Source organism: Notolabrus celidotus, chromosome 2, assembly GCF_009762535.1.
Source record: "Notolabrus celidotus isolate fNotCel1 chromosome 2, fNotCel1.pri, whole genome shotgun sequence".
NCBI lineage: Eukaryota > Metazoa > Chordata > Actinopteri > Labriformes > Labridae > Notolabrus > Notolabrus celidotus.
The window spans coordinates 2,036,140-2,050,737 of NC_048273.1; the positions used below are offsets into that span (position 1 = coordinate 2,036,140).

Below are 14,598 nucleotides of genomic sequence, written 5' to 3' on the forward strand. Positions count from 1 at the left end.
CACTGCTGTGACGGATCGGAGACAGATCAGAGATCCGGACACGGATCTGGTGGAATTTGGCCGTTAGCCTTCGTAAAATCAAATGAGATTACAAAGTGTACAAAAAACTGACTTCAGTAGCCTGCCCCAAGTGGACACTTCAGGAACTGCAGTTTTTTGCACTTCTTTTCTCAACACTTGAGATTGCTGCTTGAAGAACAGACAATAAACTAGAGTATGCAAGGGGGCGTGGCCACTTCAGGGACCTGACAATCAGGATAGAGATCTGATGTGCATCCAAATATGGTCATTCCTGGTAGCTAATGACAAAGATTTAAAACATGCATCACTGAGAAGGAACACACACAGATTGGTTTTTCAGACAACATTTCTTTAATACAAAGTCAACATATCTACATACACAGTGGCTTTAAACCAATTATTGTTTCAGTTAGAAGTAACAGTTTGAAAGTGATAGCTCTTGGCCTTCATATAAAGGAAAAACTATTCTGCTGAGTTTGGGTTCTTTTCATGTTTGTCGGTAGGTACTGTATATGCTCTATTCTTCTTGATGTCATTTTTTGTTAGTGTTGTTTTTTTGTTAGTCTCCCGCCCAACCCTCAAATATTCTGTGACATAATCCAGTAAATTTGGTGGCTGTTTTTTCAAAAGTCTACGATCTTTACATGAAGTCAAAAGAGTAACACGTTGCACAAGCTTCCAAAGACTTCCACGGTTTCAGTTTTGGCATTGGGGGCCATTTAGACAGTCTCTTTTTTTTTTTTTAGAATCTGAGTTCCCAAAGACTTCAGTCCAGTCTTTTAGTCCGTTATGAAACATCTCAAGGTTCCCACTGTTCAGAAGTGACGTGCTGGAAATGTGAGTTTGCAGCAAGTTTTTGGTTGTCTCGGTCTTCCCTTGGTTTGCATCGCGCTGCTCTGTCTCAGTGAGTCCTGATGTCTTTCTGCGTCCCACAACGAAACATGGCTGAACAGAAAAACACAAAGAGCGGTTCCAGACGATGCTCCAGAAAACACACGGGGGAAATAAATCAACATGTGTTCAATGTTCTACGCATGGCTGCTTTACTCCGTCAGGTGACGACACTTTTATGGACACGGTTTGGTAGCTTGGGGATTTGGGCAGCTGGGTCCCTTAAGGGGTTTGTGGGAGAGTTTGGGTCCCTTTTTGTAGACACTTTGGCGTCCAATTGTTTCTGTTACTCAAGGTTTATGGTTACAGAGAGGAGAGCCTCATGCTCTGAAAATGAGAATGTAACCAGACCTTGAATTATCCGTTAATTACCAATCCAAAGGGTCGGCTGGTAAAAACGGACTCTCTCTCCATCCTCAGCTAAATCGTAGCTGTGCATCACTGTTGCAGCCTTCGCGCCCTCATTGAGGCTATAGGTGTGACAACAGGAACTGGCTTGTTTCCCAGTTTAACTGCTAGCAGGGGAAATTAAAGGCAGGAAAAAAAAAAAGTGAGAGGTAATTAAAGAGCAGGGAGCAGGAGAAAGAACATGTCAGAGGGAGAGAAAACAGGCTTCACACACCAGGAAGTCGGATATGAGCAGAACCTCCATCTTTGTAATTTCTGTTTAAAGTATGGGGGTCAAATGATACAAATACATATAATCTATATATTTGTTTATTTACAGGTATATTCTAGTTCATAGTGGATATCTAACAAAATGGATGAGCTCATAATGTCTGAAAATAATCAAAAGATTAAAAAAAGGAACGCAAAGATTAGAAACTGGAGTCTGTACACGATCATATGGGGTACAGTACGTCAAGTTGGGCTGACAGTAACAAAAAGAGATCAGTTATGACATTTCTGATTGGTTAGTTCTTTTGTCGACCAGTTCATCGTTCAACAGTAGCTCAAAATAAAGAAATAAAATGACACTAAAAACTACAAAAACCATAATAAAGAATCTCAACAAGTTTAAAAATGGCGTCTCCTCATCGGCACGATAAATCTACCCGAAGGCAGAGGCTTCAGTTCTCGGTTCCTCCGAGTACAAAACACAAAAAGAAAGAAAGAAAGTCACATTTGAAAGATGAGCACTGGCTGGTATAAAAAGAATAATGATGAGGAGAGGAATTGAAATAATACTAAGTGTTTGGATATATCTTTATATTCTGCATTTAAATATATAACGCATGTGTGAGTGTGCAGTATACACATATATACGTATATATATATCTGCACACGTTCACACACACGTGTTATACTTAACTTTTCTACAGTGAAAAAATAGAATGTCTTTGAACGTAATATGAACATAATAAGCATTTCTCTTTTGCGGCTAGCTTTTTAAAAAAAGGTGACACAACGTCTCTGTTAAAAAACTAAAACCCAAAGGAAAATAAAAAGTCAAACTATGTCATGTAAAATAAGTCGTCATAATACAACATTAATGTTTTCATAATGTTACAAGAACAATAAGGCTTTTTTGGAAATAAGAAAGATTACACACAGTTCTGTCCATCGCTCTGGTTTTGTTTTTTTTGTGCACGCCTGGTGATTCACACGGTGATTCCAAAAAGCTCCTTTTTATATACTCGGCGCCTCTAATCCAATCTGCAGAGTGTTCCCTTCAAGTTGCATCGCCTTCCTAAAGATGTGCAAGTAAAGATTCATCTTTGCATCACGGCATCCACATCCAAGATGGCCGCCTGGCGCGCACAGACACATCACCTATAAAACAGGAGGACACGAAAACTCTTGTTTCTCCCGCCTGGTACCAAACACAAACAGTGGAAGGAAAGGCCAAATTTTCAACCACTGTCACTGCGACAGGCCTCTGCCCGCTCTGGAGCGTCTTATCGATGATTATAGAAGAGGCTGGAGACAAAAAAAAGAAGAGAGGAGAGCAGGAAAAGACGCGTGGATGATGTCACGTGGATGCACCTTCAGTGGTGGAAGGTTAGCAGAGCTGGCATCTCCTGTTGGTCAGTTTCCTCTCCCTCCAGAGTCACGCACGTACAGCATACACGAGATAAGCAGCATGTTTGGTTTCCACAGAAAAATAAAAACAGACACCAAAAAAATACAAAGGTTATTCCTCAGAAGACAGAAAAGTTCAAACAATGATGATGAGCGTTGGTCACTGTACACAAAGAAAAGCCCCGGCGGTGCGGCCATCTTTGTTTGTTCCGAAGCTTCTCAAACAGCGGATTTAGCTCTCGTTCAGAACGGTGGATGTCAACTGCAAAAAAAGCCCCATGATGCAACGCTTCCAGAGAGAGGAGTGATTGTAAAAAAAAATCAGAAGACCAAGCTGCAGCTGCTGGAGATGTTTTCTTTCAACCCGCTGTGGTAACCCCGGCGTCAGACACTGACTCACACAAACACACGATTCATGAAGCCACGAAGAGCCGCTGACGTTCCTGCAGATCAGGCATTAATGTGATGTCTTCCTTTATAACTCTCACACAAACTATGCATATCATCGTCATCAGTGTAAAAAAAACCCCTCCAGGTTTCTCTGATGTCACATGGGATTGTTCTCGTGCCGGTGTTATGATGTTTTTTGTGTCTGTTCACACAGGCAACCACAATTTGGTCATTTCTCTGGATTCCACTCACAGAAACGTCTTTCTAGAAACACTCGAACCCCCGTCCACACCAAGGCATATCAAAAGAGCAAGAAAGTCCTCCCGTCTTGGCTACATCCATCTGCCTCCCGTTGATTTTTGCTGTTGCCTTCGCTTCCTTCACTTCCTGTTGCGCGTCACCGAAGATATTTTTGAGAAGAAAAATGTCCACGAATGTTTACAATGTCCTCCACATTGAAACACTTGAGGTAAGGTAAGCAGTCTGACACTTTGATCCAGTCCCACCCCACAGCTTGAGCCACAATGTCTGGATTCCCCCCTCCAGAGGAGGAGGAGCTTCTTTTTTCCTGATGAGGGGCAATTTTTCCTCCTGAAGGGTCTCTCCGTCTCCGTCCAATTGGAATTGTACTAAAACTTGGGGCGTCTAAAAATCTACATGAGGGTCCCGTTTGGATCGTCTGAATTAGCGATGAGGGGTTATCGTCGTCTGCTGTCATCGGTTTCAAATTTCAAAGTTTCTATGGCTCAGGAGACTGTTGAGAGGGGGCGACAGGATTCTTGGGGGGGAAGAGATGGCTTTTTACGTTGCATAGTGATCAAAGCTTCCTAAATACTCCAGAGCTGCGTGATAGCAGAATTGGTATTCATCCTGCAGGGGAGAAAAACACATCAACAAAACACATCAACACGGGATTCAGGAAGTTAACTTTTAAAAAGACACAGAAACATTAAAGGCAGCTTGTGTTCTTATGTTCTTATGTTCTTCTGTTCGTGCATGAGTGTGACCTCTGACCTCAGTCTGGACCATGGCTGGCCTCTGTGTCCGCAGCATCTTCACCGTCTGGAAGATATCAACCACGCCTTCGTAGCGCATCCGCTCCAGGACGATGCTGAGGGTGATGAAGACTCCGGTCCTGCCCACTCCAGCACTGAAAGCACAGGAAGTGGATTCATAAATAACAATACTGGACCTGGACTCCCTGCAGTAACCAGTGTCATAATGGACGTGATTTTACAATTTGAGGCTTTTATCTAAGATTGAATAAGTTTGATCTTTTAATGATTTTGTGAAAGTGATACATGCAACTCAACTAGTCGACTGTAACGCTCTTCATGTCGGCGTTAACCAGACCTCCCTGTCACGCCTACAGTTAGTCCAAAATGCTGCTGCTTAACTTTTAACTGGCACCCCCATCCTCACCTCCCTCCACTGGCTCCCTCTTCATTTTAGGATTCATTTTAAAGGGGACATATCACGCTTTTTTCATCAATATATATTGGTCTAAGAGGTCCCCAAAACATGTCTTTAAAGTTTATGCTCAAAAAAACACTTTGAAATCAGATTCTGGTCTGCCTGAAAAGTCCTCTTCTTCATTCCTCTTCAAAACACTCTGTTTTCCCTCTGACCACGCCCCCTCCGGAAATGGATGCGCCTCGGCTCTCCAGCACGTTGATCTAATGTTTACATGTTGGCTGAATATACACGGCTGCTCAGAGATCGCGTTACTTCAACCCTCTGAATCTGATCCTGACGGAGAGGCGCCTGTAGCAGGACCTTTCTGAACGATTGGTCACAGATTTAGTGTTTCTTGTTGTTTTATTTATCAGTATGTAGACGTGTGTCTTGGTACACAGCTACAAACATGTAGCTATGTGGCTATGCTAACTAGCGCTAGCACTTATCCATGATAAATAAAAATCATCCACTAGATCTTCAAATCTGCAGACGTGGGGAGTAAAACCGACCTCTGCCAGAAAGGCAGCAGGACCTTTTATGAAGGATTGGTCACAGATTTAGTGTTTCTTGTTGTTTTATTTGTCAGTATGTCGACGTGTGTCTTGGTACACAGCTACAGCTACAGCTACAGCTACAGCTACAGCTACAGCTATGAAACTATAGCTATGTGGCTATGCTAATTAGCGCTAGCACTTATCCATGACAAATAAAAATCATCCACTAGATCTTCAAATCTGCAGACGTGGGGAGTCAAAGCGACCTTTGTGTTTATTAAGACAGCCTACAACTAGCATGCCTCCCTCCTAAGCTCCTTGTTAGCACACATTTGTGCAGGGAATGAAAAACGGAGGAGGGGTTGAGTTGTATTTTATACAGTCTATGGGCTGAACAAGCTCCGAGCTCTGACTCCGTGACAGACCGGATATTGTTGTTACGTAACAAAAACACGGAAGTCTGAAACGGCTCGTTTTACACACATTTACAGAAAGGTGGAGAAATCAAAACAGGGGCAGAATGGATTTTTTTCATTCTCGGGGGGTTTGTAGACATGCCAGGGACACATATTTCAGGTAAAGAACCATTAAAAAGTCAATTTTGCATGATATGTCACCTTTAAGATTTTTTTTTTTTTTTTTTCTTTTTCTATTTTTGGCTTTTTTGCCTTTATTGGATAGGACAGCTGAAGATTGATAGGAAATGTGGGGAGTAGAGAGTGAGGAAAGACATGCAGGAAATGGTCAACCGGCCGGGAATCGAACCGCCGACCCCTGCGACGAGGACTGTAGCCTCTGTATGTGGGGTGCTTAGACCGCTAGCCCACCAGCTCTTTGTTTTTAAATCTTTAAATGGACTAGCACCACAGTACGTATCCAAACTCCTGCAAAGCTACACTCCCACAAGGTCTTTGAGGTCTACTGGTCAGCAGCTTCTTGTGGTCCCTAAGACCAGGCTGAAAACCAGGGGTGGCTGTGCCTTCTCGGCAGTGGCCCCCAAACTGTGGAACGAGCTCCTCCAGAACTAGAGCACAGGTCTTCTTCTGAATTGTTTTGTTTCCTATTGTCCAAATATGGTTATCTAACTTTAGTGTCCTCTTTGGGGATAAATACCATGCCTGAGGATTTGTCTGACAGAAGGAGGAGCCACTGGAGGTTCTGGAGGACTGGGATGATGTGGTCTCTGGAGCGGGTGTGAGTGAGGAGGCGTGCAGCTGAGTTGTTGAGGAGGGTGTTGGGTGTATTGTAGAGGATGCTATTGCAATAATCGAGTCTTGAGGTGATGAAGGTGAGGATGAGTGAAGGAAAGGGAGGGGCGGAGATGGGTGATGTTTTTGAGGTGGAAGAAAGCTTTTTTGAAATATTGTTAATATGCGTTCAAAGTTGAGTGACTGATCGAAAATGATACCAAGGTTATGGATGTAGGTGTTGGAGGATGTTTTTCATATGCACACACACACACACACACATTGGAACAAGGACAGTTCTGCAGTTTTGCTCTCTGCTTGAATCAGACTGTCTGAAAAAGTTTGCTGCCCAGAGATCCTGCAGGAGCGGAGCGCGACGGTGACGATGGCAAGGACGCAATTTGCATGTCAGAACAGAGAATCTGCTTTGATGTGCACCCACATTCTCGTCAAACACAAAATGAGCCCTCAAGGACACACACACACACACACACACACACTCTCTCTCACACACACACACTCACACATACACTCATGCTTTCCAAACAGCCAAACAGTTTGTCTCATTAAGCTCCTCCCATGTGTCGGAGGAAAGTCAGCCTGCTGCCGCTGCTCTCCAGAAATACAGCCCGAGTCTTAACTCGGATCCTGAAATACTTGAGAGCTGCCTCTCTAAGCTGCTTTGCTGTGAAATGACTTCCACTCCACCAATGGAACAATAATTGAAATGACAACAGATTTATTCAGGCTTCTCCCAGCCTCCGACGCCGCTCTGTCGACGTGAGGAGCGAAAGTGACGGATGCGGGTTCGCACGTTTGGTTTGGGCGACGGAGCAGAGGAGGAAAGATGAGCTCTGTCGTTTCATGATTATTGAAATTATATCAATAATTTAATATTTGAGGCTAATGATGCTGAGGAAACATCCACCACCCTGCACCAACCCCCCACGCTGCAGAGGATCCGGGCCCACCCAAAGCCTCTTCCAGGGAGTCGGTCACAGCTTGTCACATGGACTCTTAAACTCACTTGGAGCTCCTCTCTCTCTCTCCCTCTCTCTCTCTCTCCCTCTTCCTCCCTCTTCCTCTCTCTCTCTCCCTCTCTCTCTCCTAGAAGATCGACTCTCCAAATCTGAAGGCTCGGCGAGCCGCTGCAGACTGAGAGGATTTGGTGTCCCCATTCACAGGAAGTAATCAGGCAATTAATGACAAAAAGCATGTGGGTCTATTAGATAGAGGCTGAGGAGGAGAGGGAAGAAAAGAAGAGTGGGAGCGGAGAAGAAAGGAGGGCCGGGAGAATGGATGGATGGAGATGGAGAGGGAGAGAGAAAAGGAGAGAGAGAGAGAGAGAGGGGGGATTAAGAAATACAGACAGAGAGATGACAGACGGGGAAGGCCGGTGACAGAAGACGAAAGAGTAAGAGAAAAGGGAGGCATAAGCTCTCAACTCAGAGATGAAAAGCCTGACGAAGGAGGGAGGGAGGGAGGGAGAGAGAGGAGGATAGAGAGGAGCAGGAGGTGCTACAGCAGAGACAAAGAAACCCACAAAAGTTTCATTTATTCTTCTAATTCAAGACAAACTTATCGTCCAAACACGATGACTTTCTGCAGACTCTGCAACACCTACTCTCTGAAAAGAGTCTGCAAAAACATCATCTGAGAGAAAATATTATTCCAGAGGAGAGAGGGTCGTTTAAAAGCACAAACGTGCAGTTAGCTTCACGTCAGGCTGCAGAAGTTTGATCAGAAAGACTCGAGAATCAAATCTGATTACTGAGATGCTTTAAGGATGAATAAATTAAGGTGCATTTCCACCAAGAGTCCCGGGCTCTTTTAGACCCCAGAACTACTCTACCCTGAACTAAAAGGTTCCTGGTCCCCCATTGTTGTCTGCGTTTCAACCGCGGGCTGAAGTCCCGGGTAGATTGTGTAAATCAGGCCAGTGACGTATGCAGGAAGAAAAAAGTAAATGCACTACACCACCAGACCAGTAGAGGGCAGTAAAACAAAGACGAATGCCATTCATCAAAGATGGAAAAAAAAAATGACTGTGAGTGATTTTTGGGATCATTTTTAAAAAAAAAAAAAATTGAAAAAAAATTGAAAAAAGTAATTTTGAATAAAAATGTTTGAATTTTTTTTTTCTGAAAAAACATTTTTGAAAAAAAAAATTTGACAAAAAAAAAAAAAAAAAAAAAAAAAAAAAAGTTGACAAAAACGTTGACCTGGAGCCTGTCGAAAAAAAAAATTTTCCTCAAATTTGAAATTGTGCTCCAAAAGCAGAAAAAAAAAGAAAAAAGTGAAAATTTTGCGCCTGCAGTTAAAAACATGTAAAAAGCAAAGAATGAATCAACACGTGAGAGGAGATAAGCACGAGTAGCAAAGACGTTTCAACACGGCTTTAAAATCCTTTTGAACTCAAAAAGCCGTGATCGCAGAGATCGGCCGGTGTTTTGGTTTAAACGGCGACCCTGTTAACTGGAGACTCTCAGCCGGATGCATCCCTCATAAACGTCTTTAGACCATCATTAAATATCTGATGAGGATATTTTGAAATCTTAATAAAAACTAAACTAGTTTGCATTCCCAGGAACTCCCTCTGTGTTTCAACAGCTGTGTAAACTCCACAAACACTGACACGTTCAGCTGAAGGTCTCCAGTTTACAGGGTCACTTTTAAAAGCGGAACACCGGGAGGAGAGACGCATTCGCGGTGGGCTGAGAGAAGACTACTGTTACAAGCTGCTAAATCAAGAGAATCACAGCTTCTTCTTTTGAAAAGTACACACACATACAAAAAAGATAGAACAAATAAAAACTAATGAAAGAAAGAGAAATCAAGTGAATCACAGATGTGTGTGATGTTATTGTGGACGCAGGGCGGAACAAAAACACTGAGGTTAATCTACCAATCAGACACGTTCAGCATTGCAGGCCCCGCCCCCTGAAAGTCCCGGGACCTTTGAAAAGTACTACCCCCCTAGCAGGGGCTTTTTAGGGGGGAGATTATCTACCCCTGAACTAAATTTAGACCCTGGGTCCACCGATTGAAACGTATGTAGTTCAGGGGTAAAGTTGAAAAACGCCTTCATTTGACGTTTGCAGAACCGTTCAGCTCCCTCTCTGCTTGTTCCTCCTTACTCATACCCTCCATAACATCTGATCCGCCCGCTCTAAGCCTCCTCTCTCTCCCTCCAATAATGGCCTCACAGCACAGAGGAATAACTCAGTCTTATTGGAGCTTCCCTGACACTTCTTACAACTCCCCGGGGGCCGCTTCAGTCCCGGTGACATCATTGCTTTTTAATACAGGCGAGGTGATGTTATGTTTGATGATGTCATGGCGCCTGTGCCGTGGAAATGTGCAGAAAAAGAAAGTGACACCCACTCTTGGTTGGAAGAGTAAAGCATCTTTTAGGAGACAGGGAGGGAATTATTCAGCGTGTTAACACCGTTATTTGTCGTCTTCAAAGGAACAGTTGTAGCCCTAAAGCTTTCTTCTGAATGTCAATCAAAGCATGAAAAAGGTAACACGAGCTTCAGCACCAGCTTCTTTTTAATACCAGACCTGCAGAGCAAACAAAAAACACGCTCGCCCCAAAATACCAATTGTCCAGCAGCTCGTTCAGGAGGATCCCCCTCAAGGTCTATTGATTAATGAGAATAAAACAAGGGTTTGCAGGAGCCGGCTTCCAAACCTCGGCTTCTACTGAGCCCAGCATGCCAAGTTAATGATGAAGGTTACCTTGGAAGCTACAGCCGGGGTGATGAAAAATGCATCGAGGAGCGATCATAAAACCCAAAAAGAATGGCTGTATCATTTCATGTGCCTCCTCTTTGCAAATGCCAAGCCGCATCTCAGCCTTATCAATTATGGAGGAGATGGGCCTGTGGAGGTGCAGGGTGGTGTACTGCGGTGGCAAAATGGAGAGCGGGGATGCTGTCTGATGATGCTGTTAGAGCTGCACCGCAGGAGGCACGGCTGCAGAACAATAACCACCTGAAGAAGTGATTTTATCTGAAAGCTTTGGAGAGCAGTTTGAGACAAACATCCAGATCTCCTCAGATCTGTTAGAACGAAGCGTCGCCCTGCAGCGAGGATGTTAAAGCCTCTGGAAATGTAAAGGGAATATTTAAAATTCAGCATTTCTCAGGAGTGTGTGGGCGTGGCCTAACGCAGGACTGTGTGGGCGTGGCCTAACGCAGGACTGTGTGGGTGTGGCCTAACTCTTTGATTGACATGTCAAGAGAGAGTTCACAGCCTGCATGTTTGAGCCGTCTGACTCTGAATCTAAAGACATCAAAACTAAAAAAATTATTCATTTACAATGTTCTCTGAGTGCTGAGTCACAAAATACTTCAGGATCAGGACCTCTATCATTTATTAGTTTTATCAATCTGTAGTCTCCGGGGCATCAGGACCATGGGACGCCCGGAGCAGCAGAGGCTGAAGTGTAGTATGTGCACGCAGAGGAGCTCGGCTCCAGGTGTCAGACGGAGCTGTTTGGGGAAAGTTAGTGACCCAGTCCTGGGGACAGTTAGTGAACCAGTGGATTTCGGCCGCCGCCGAGTGCCTAAAGCAGTCCCGCATATGCTCCGCTCATTTTCCCAGGACCGGTTCACTAACTTTCCCCAGGACCGGTTCACTAACTTTCCCCAGGACTGGTTCACTAACTTTCCCCAGGACCGGTTCACTAACTTTCCCCAGGACTGGTTCACTAACTTTCCCCAGGACCGGTTCACTAACTTTCCCCAGGACTGGTTCACTAACTTTCCCCAGGACTGGTTCACTAACTTTCCCCAGGACTGGTTCACTAACTTTTCCCAGGACCGGTTCACTAACTTTCCCCAGGACCGGTTCACTAACTTTCCCCAGGACCGGTTCACTAACTCTCCTCAGCACCGGTTCACTAACTTTCCCCAGGACCGGTTCACTAACTTTCCCCAGGACTGGTTCACTAACTTTCCCCAGGACCGGTTCACTAACTTTCCCCAGGACTGGATCACTAACTTTCCCCAGGACCGGCTCACTAACTTTCCCCAGGACCGGTTCACTAACTTTCCCCAGGACTGGTTCACTAACTTTCCCCAGGACTGGATCACTAACTTTCCCCAGGACTGGTTCACTAACTTTCCCCAGAACCGGTTCACTAACTTTCCCCAGGACTGGTTCACTAACTTTCCCCAGGACTGGTTCACTAACTTTCCCCAGGACCGGTTCACTAACTTTCCCCAGGACTGGATCACTAACTTTCCCCAGGACCGGTTCACTAACTTTCCCCAGGATTGGTTCACTAACTTTCCCCAGGACCGGCTCACTAACTTTCCCCAGGACCGGTTCACTAACTTTCTCCAGGACTGGTTCACCAACTTACCCCAGGACCGGTTCACTAACTTTCCCCAGGACCGGCTCACTAACTTTCCCCAGGACCAGTTCACTAACTTTCCCCAGGACCGGTTCACTAACTTTCCCCAGGACCGGCTCACTAACTTACCCCAGGACTGGTTCACTAACTTACCCCAGGACCGGTTCACTAACTTTCCCCAGGACCGGTTTACTAACTTTCCCCAGGACCAGTTCACTATCTTTCCCCAGGACCAGTTCACTAACTTTCCCCAGGACCGTGTCCCAAAGTTTCCCCAAGACGGTCTGAGCAGTCCCCTTAAAACCCAGCGTGAACACGTGTTAAAAAACGTGATTGAACATATTTGAAAAGTTGAATTCTAATATTTGTACATAGTTTGTAGTATTTACATGTGGTCTTAAATATCACAGGTAGAAGGTTTTGGTTGATCCGGGTCCCCTGAGGCTGCAGAGACATGCTGTGGGACATCAGTGTGTCCTCTTACCTGCAGTGGACAGAGATGGGTCCGTCCTGTCCGAACTGCTCCTTGGTTTTATGCACCTGGCCGATGAAGTCAATGAATCCCTCCCCGGATTTGGGCACGCCTTGCTCCGGCCAATCAGTGAACTGGAACTGCCTGACTGTCCTGGACTGGCCATCCTGTGAATCCCAAAGAAGAGGAAGAAGTGAGGAATGAAGAGAGGGAATATTAAAGAGCGAGGAGGGGGATTAGGTCGTCTGTTCCTTTGATGATTTGAGGGAAAGTTTGATGCAGAGAGTTTTGCATCTTTACTTTCAGAGACTGTGGATTCAAACACACACACCCCCTCTCTCTCTCTACAACATCAAATGAAGAGACTAATAAAAAGTCTTCTTCTAAACCGTCCTTTGAAAAGAGACTTGTGCTTGTTTTTCTCTGTAACAGCAACACAGCAATGACACCCACATCTCGCCAAGGAGGGACAGCGTGTCCTCTCTCAATCGTCTCCACTCTCTCCTCTTTTTGTGTGTGTGTGTGTGTGTGTTCAGTGTGTGTGTGCGACGTGAGTAAGTCCTAGTTAAAGCTAATCAATAGTGTATCTGCCATGACAAGCGTCTTCTCCCAGACACCATGTTGAATAGGATAATCCTGCGCCGCGATCGATGCAGCGACCTGATGGATGAGTGCAGCGGTGGAGGTAAGAGGCAGACGAGCGGGAGGCGGCGTCCCGAGATGAAAATTGAAAACAAACACGGTGACGGGCTCGCTCGACAGAATGTCAATCTTAACAATTTAATCTGGTATTGATTCTTATAATCTAGTTTTAGAGGACTTGCTTTCGATGCAAACAAAAACATCTATAGACATAAACGTGTCCATCGGCTTTATTCTCTCAGAGACGGAGTTTAATAATTCATCCCTGACTCCTCCGTCCCCCTGAAGAAAGTTTTCAGTTTGTCTCTGAGAGGAATCTCAGACAGCTGACACCAGATATCAACACATGCAGGCTGCAGTGAAGACATGACGAGTCTCTCAGACTCTCTTCCTGTTTGTTAAAACTGTTAAAGGCACAATGTGGCTGAAACTGAGCCGAGGAGGAAACCTGGATCCAGATGTCTTTTTTAAAGCTTAGTTAAAACAGACTTCACAAACAGACAGGAGCATTAAGAAGGGATGTTAGGACAACTCACGTTATTTGAAGCTGAAGCAGGATTTGTGTTTAGCGTCTAGGCTCCGCCCCCATTACTCCTGTCAGATTCACTTTACATGTAAGGAGATAGGACTAACCTCCATCAGAGACAGGAAGTCTTACAGCTTAAAAAGACCTCTCCAAATGAGAGGATGTTTGTCTTCCTGTCCCATTAAAGTTACTAACCATAGACCTTTCTGGAGTCCCTGAGCTCCCTTGTCCCGTAGGTTCCTCTGGATCTCTGCTGTAGATTCCTTTTTTGGGTCAATCATTCATTCTTTCTTTGATTCTTTCATTTATTCCTTTTTCCTTTCTTTCTTTCTTTCTGTTCTTCTTTCCTTCTTTCTTTCTTTCATTCCGTCCTTTCTTTTCTTTCTTGCTTTCTTCACTTCTTCTCTTTTTTCATTTTTATTCCTTCTTCCTTTCTTCCTTTCATTTCTTCCTTCTTTCTTTCCTTTTTCCTTTCAATCCTTCTTTCTTTCTCTCTTGTATTCCTTTTTCCTTTTATTTATTCCTTCTTTCTTTCATTCCTTCTTTCTTTCTTTCTTTTTTCCTTTCAATCCTTCTTTCTTTCTCTCTTTTATCCCTTTTTCGTTTAATTTCTTCCTTCTTTCTTTCCTTTCATTCTGTCCTTTCTTTTGTTTCTTGCTTCCTTCAGTTTTTTCCCTTTTTTCATTTTTATTCTTTCTTTCTTCTTTCTTTCATTCTTTCCTTCTTTCATTCTTTCCTTCTCTAATTCCTTCTTTCTTCTTTCTTTCTTTCCTTCTTTCTTTCTTTCTTTCCTTCTTTCTTTCTTTCTTTCTTTCTTTCTTTCCTCCTTCATCCTTTGTCTCCTTTTCTTACCCCCTCCTTTCCTTCTGTCATTCCTTCACCATTTCTTCTCCTCCTTTTCTTTCTTCTGGTCTCCCTCTCTTCTCTCTTTTCTTAGACCTTTCTGGAGTCCCTGAGCTCCCTTGTCTCGTAGGTTCCTCTGGATCTCTGCTGCTGTGGACGTGGTCCAGACTCCAGCTGCTACAACTACTACTATCCGTCTCTCCACTATCATCTCTCTCTCTCTCTTCTCCTCCCTCTATCCCTCTCTCCAACACGGTCTCAGCAGATGTGTGTCTAACATGAGTCTGGTC

The 14,598-nt window shown here is 44.4% G+C and overlaps 1 protein-coding gene across 1 annotated transcript in view; it reads right to left on the reverse strand.

The window, feature by feature from the left end:
- Positions 1–349: 349 nt before the first annotated feature.
- ptprsa (protein tyrosine phosphatase receptor type Sa) overlaps positions 350–14,598 on the reverse strand; it is a 290,186-nt gene continuing 275,937 nt past the window's right edge. Inside the window, 3 exon segments of the mRNA XM_034711280.1 lie at positions 350–4,194; positions 4,339–4,474; positions 12,310–12,464. Coding sequence (XP_034567171.1) covers positions 4,126–4,194; positions 4,339–4,474; positions 12,310–12,464 — 360 coding nt within the window. The 3' untranslated portion in view covers positions 350–4,125.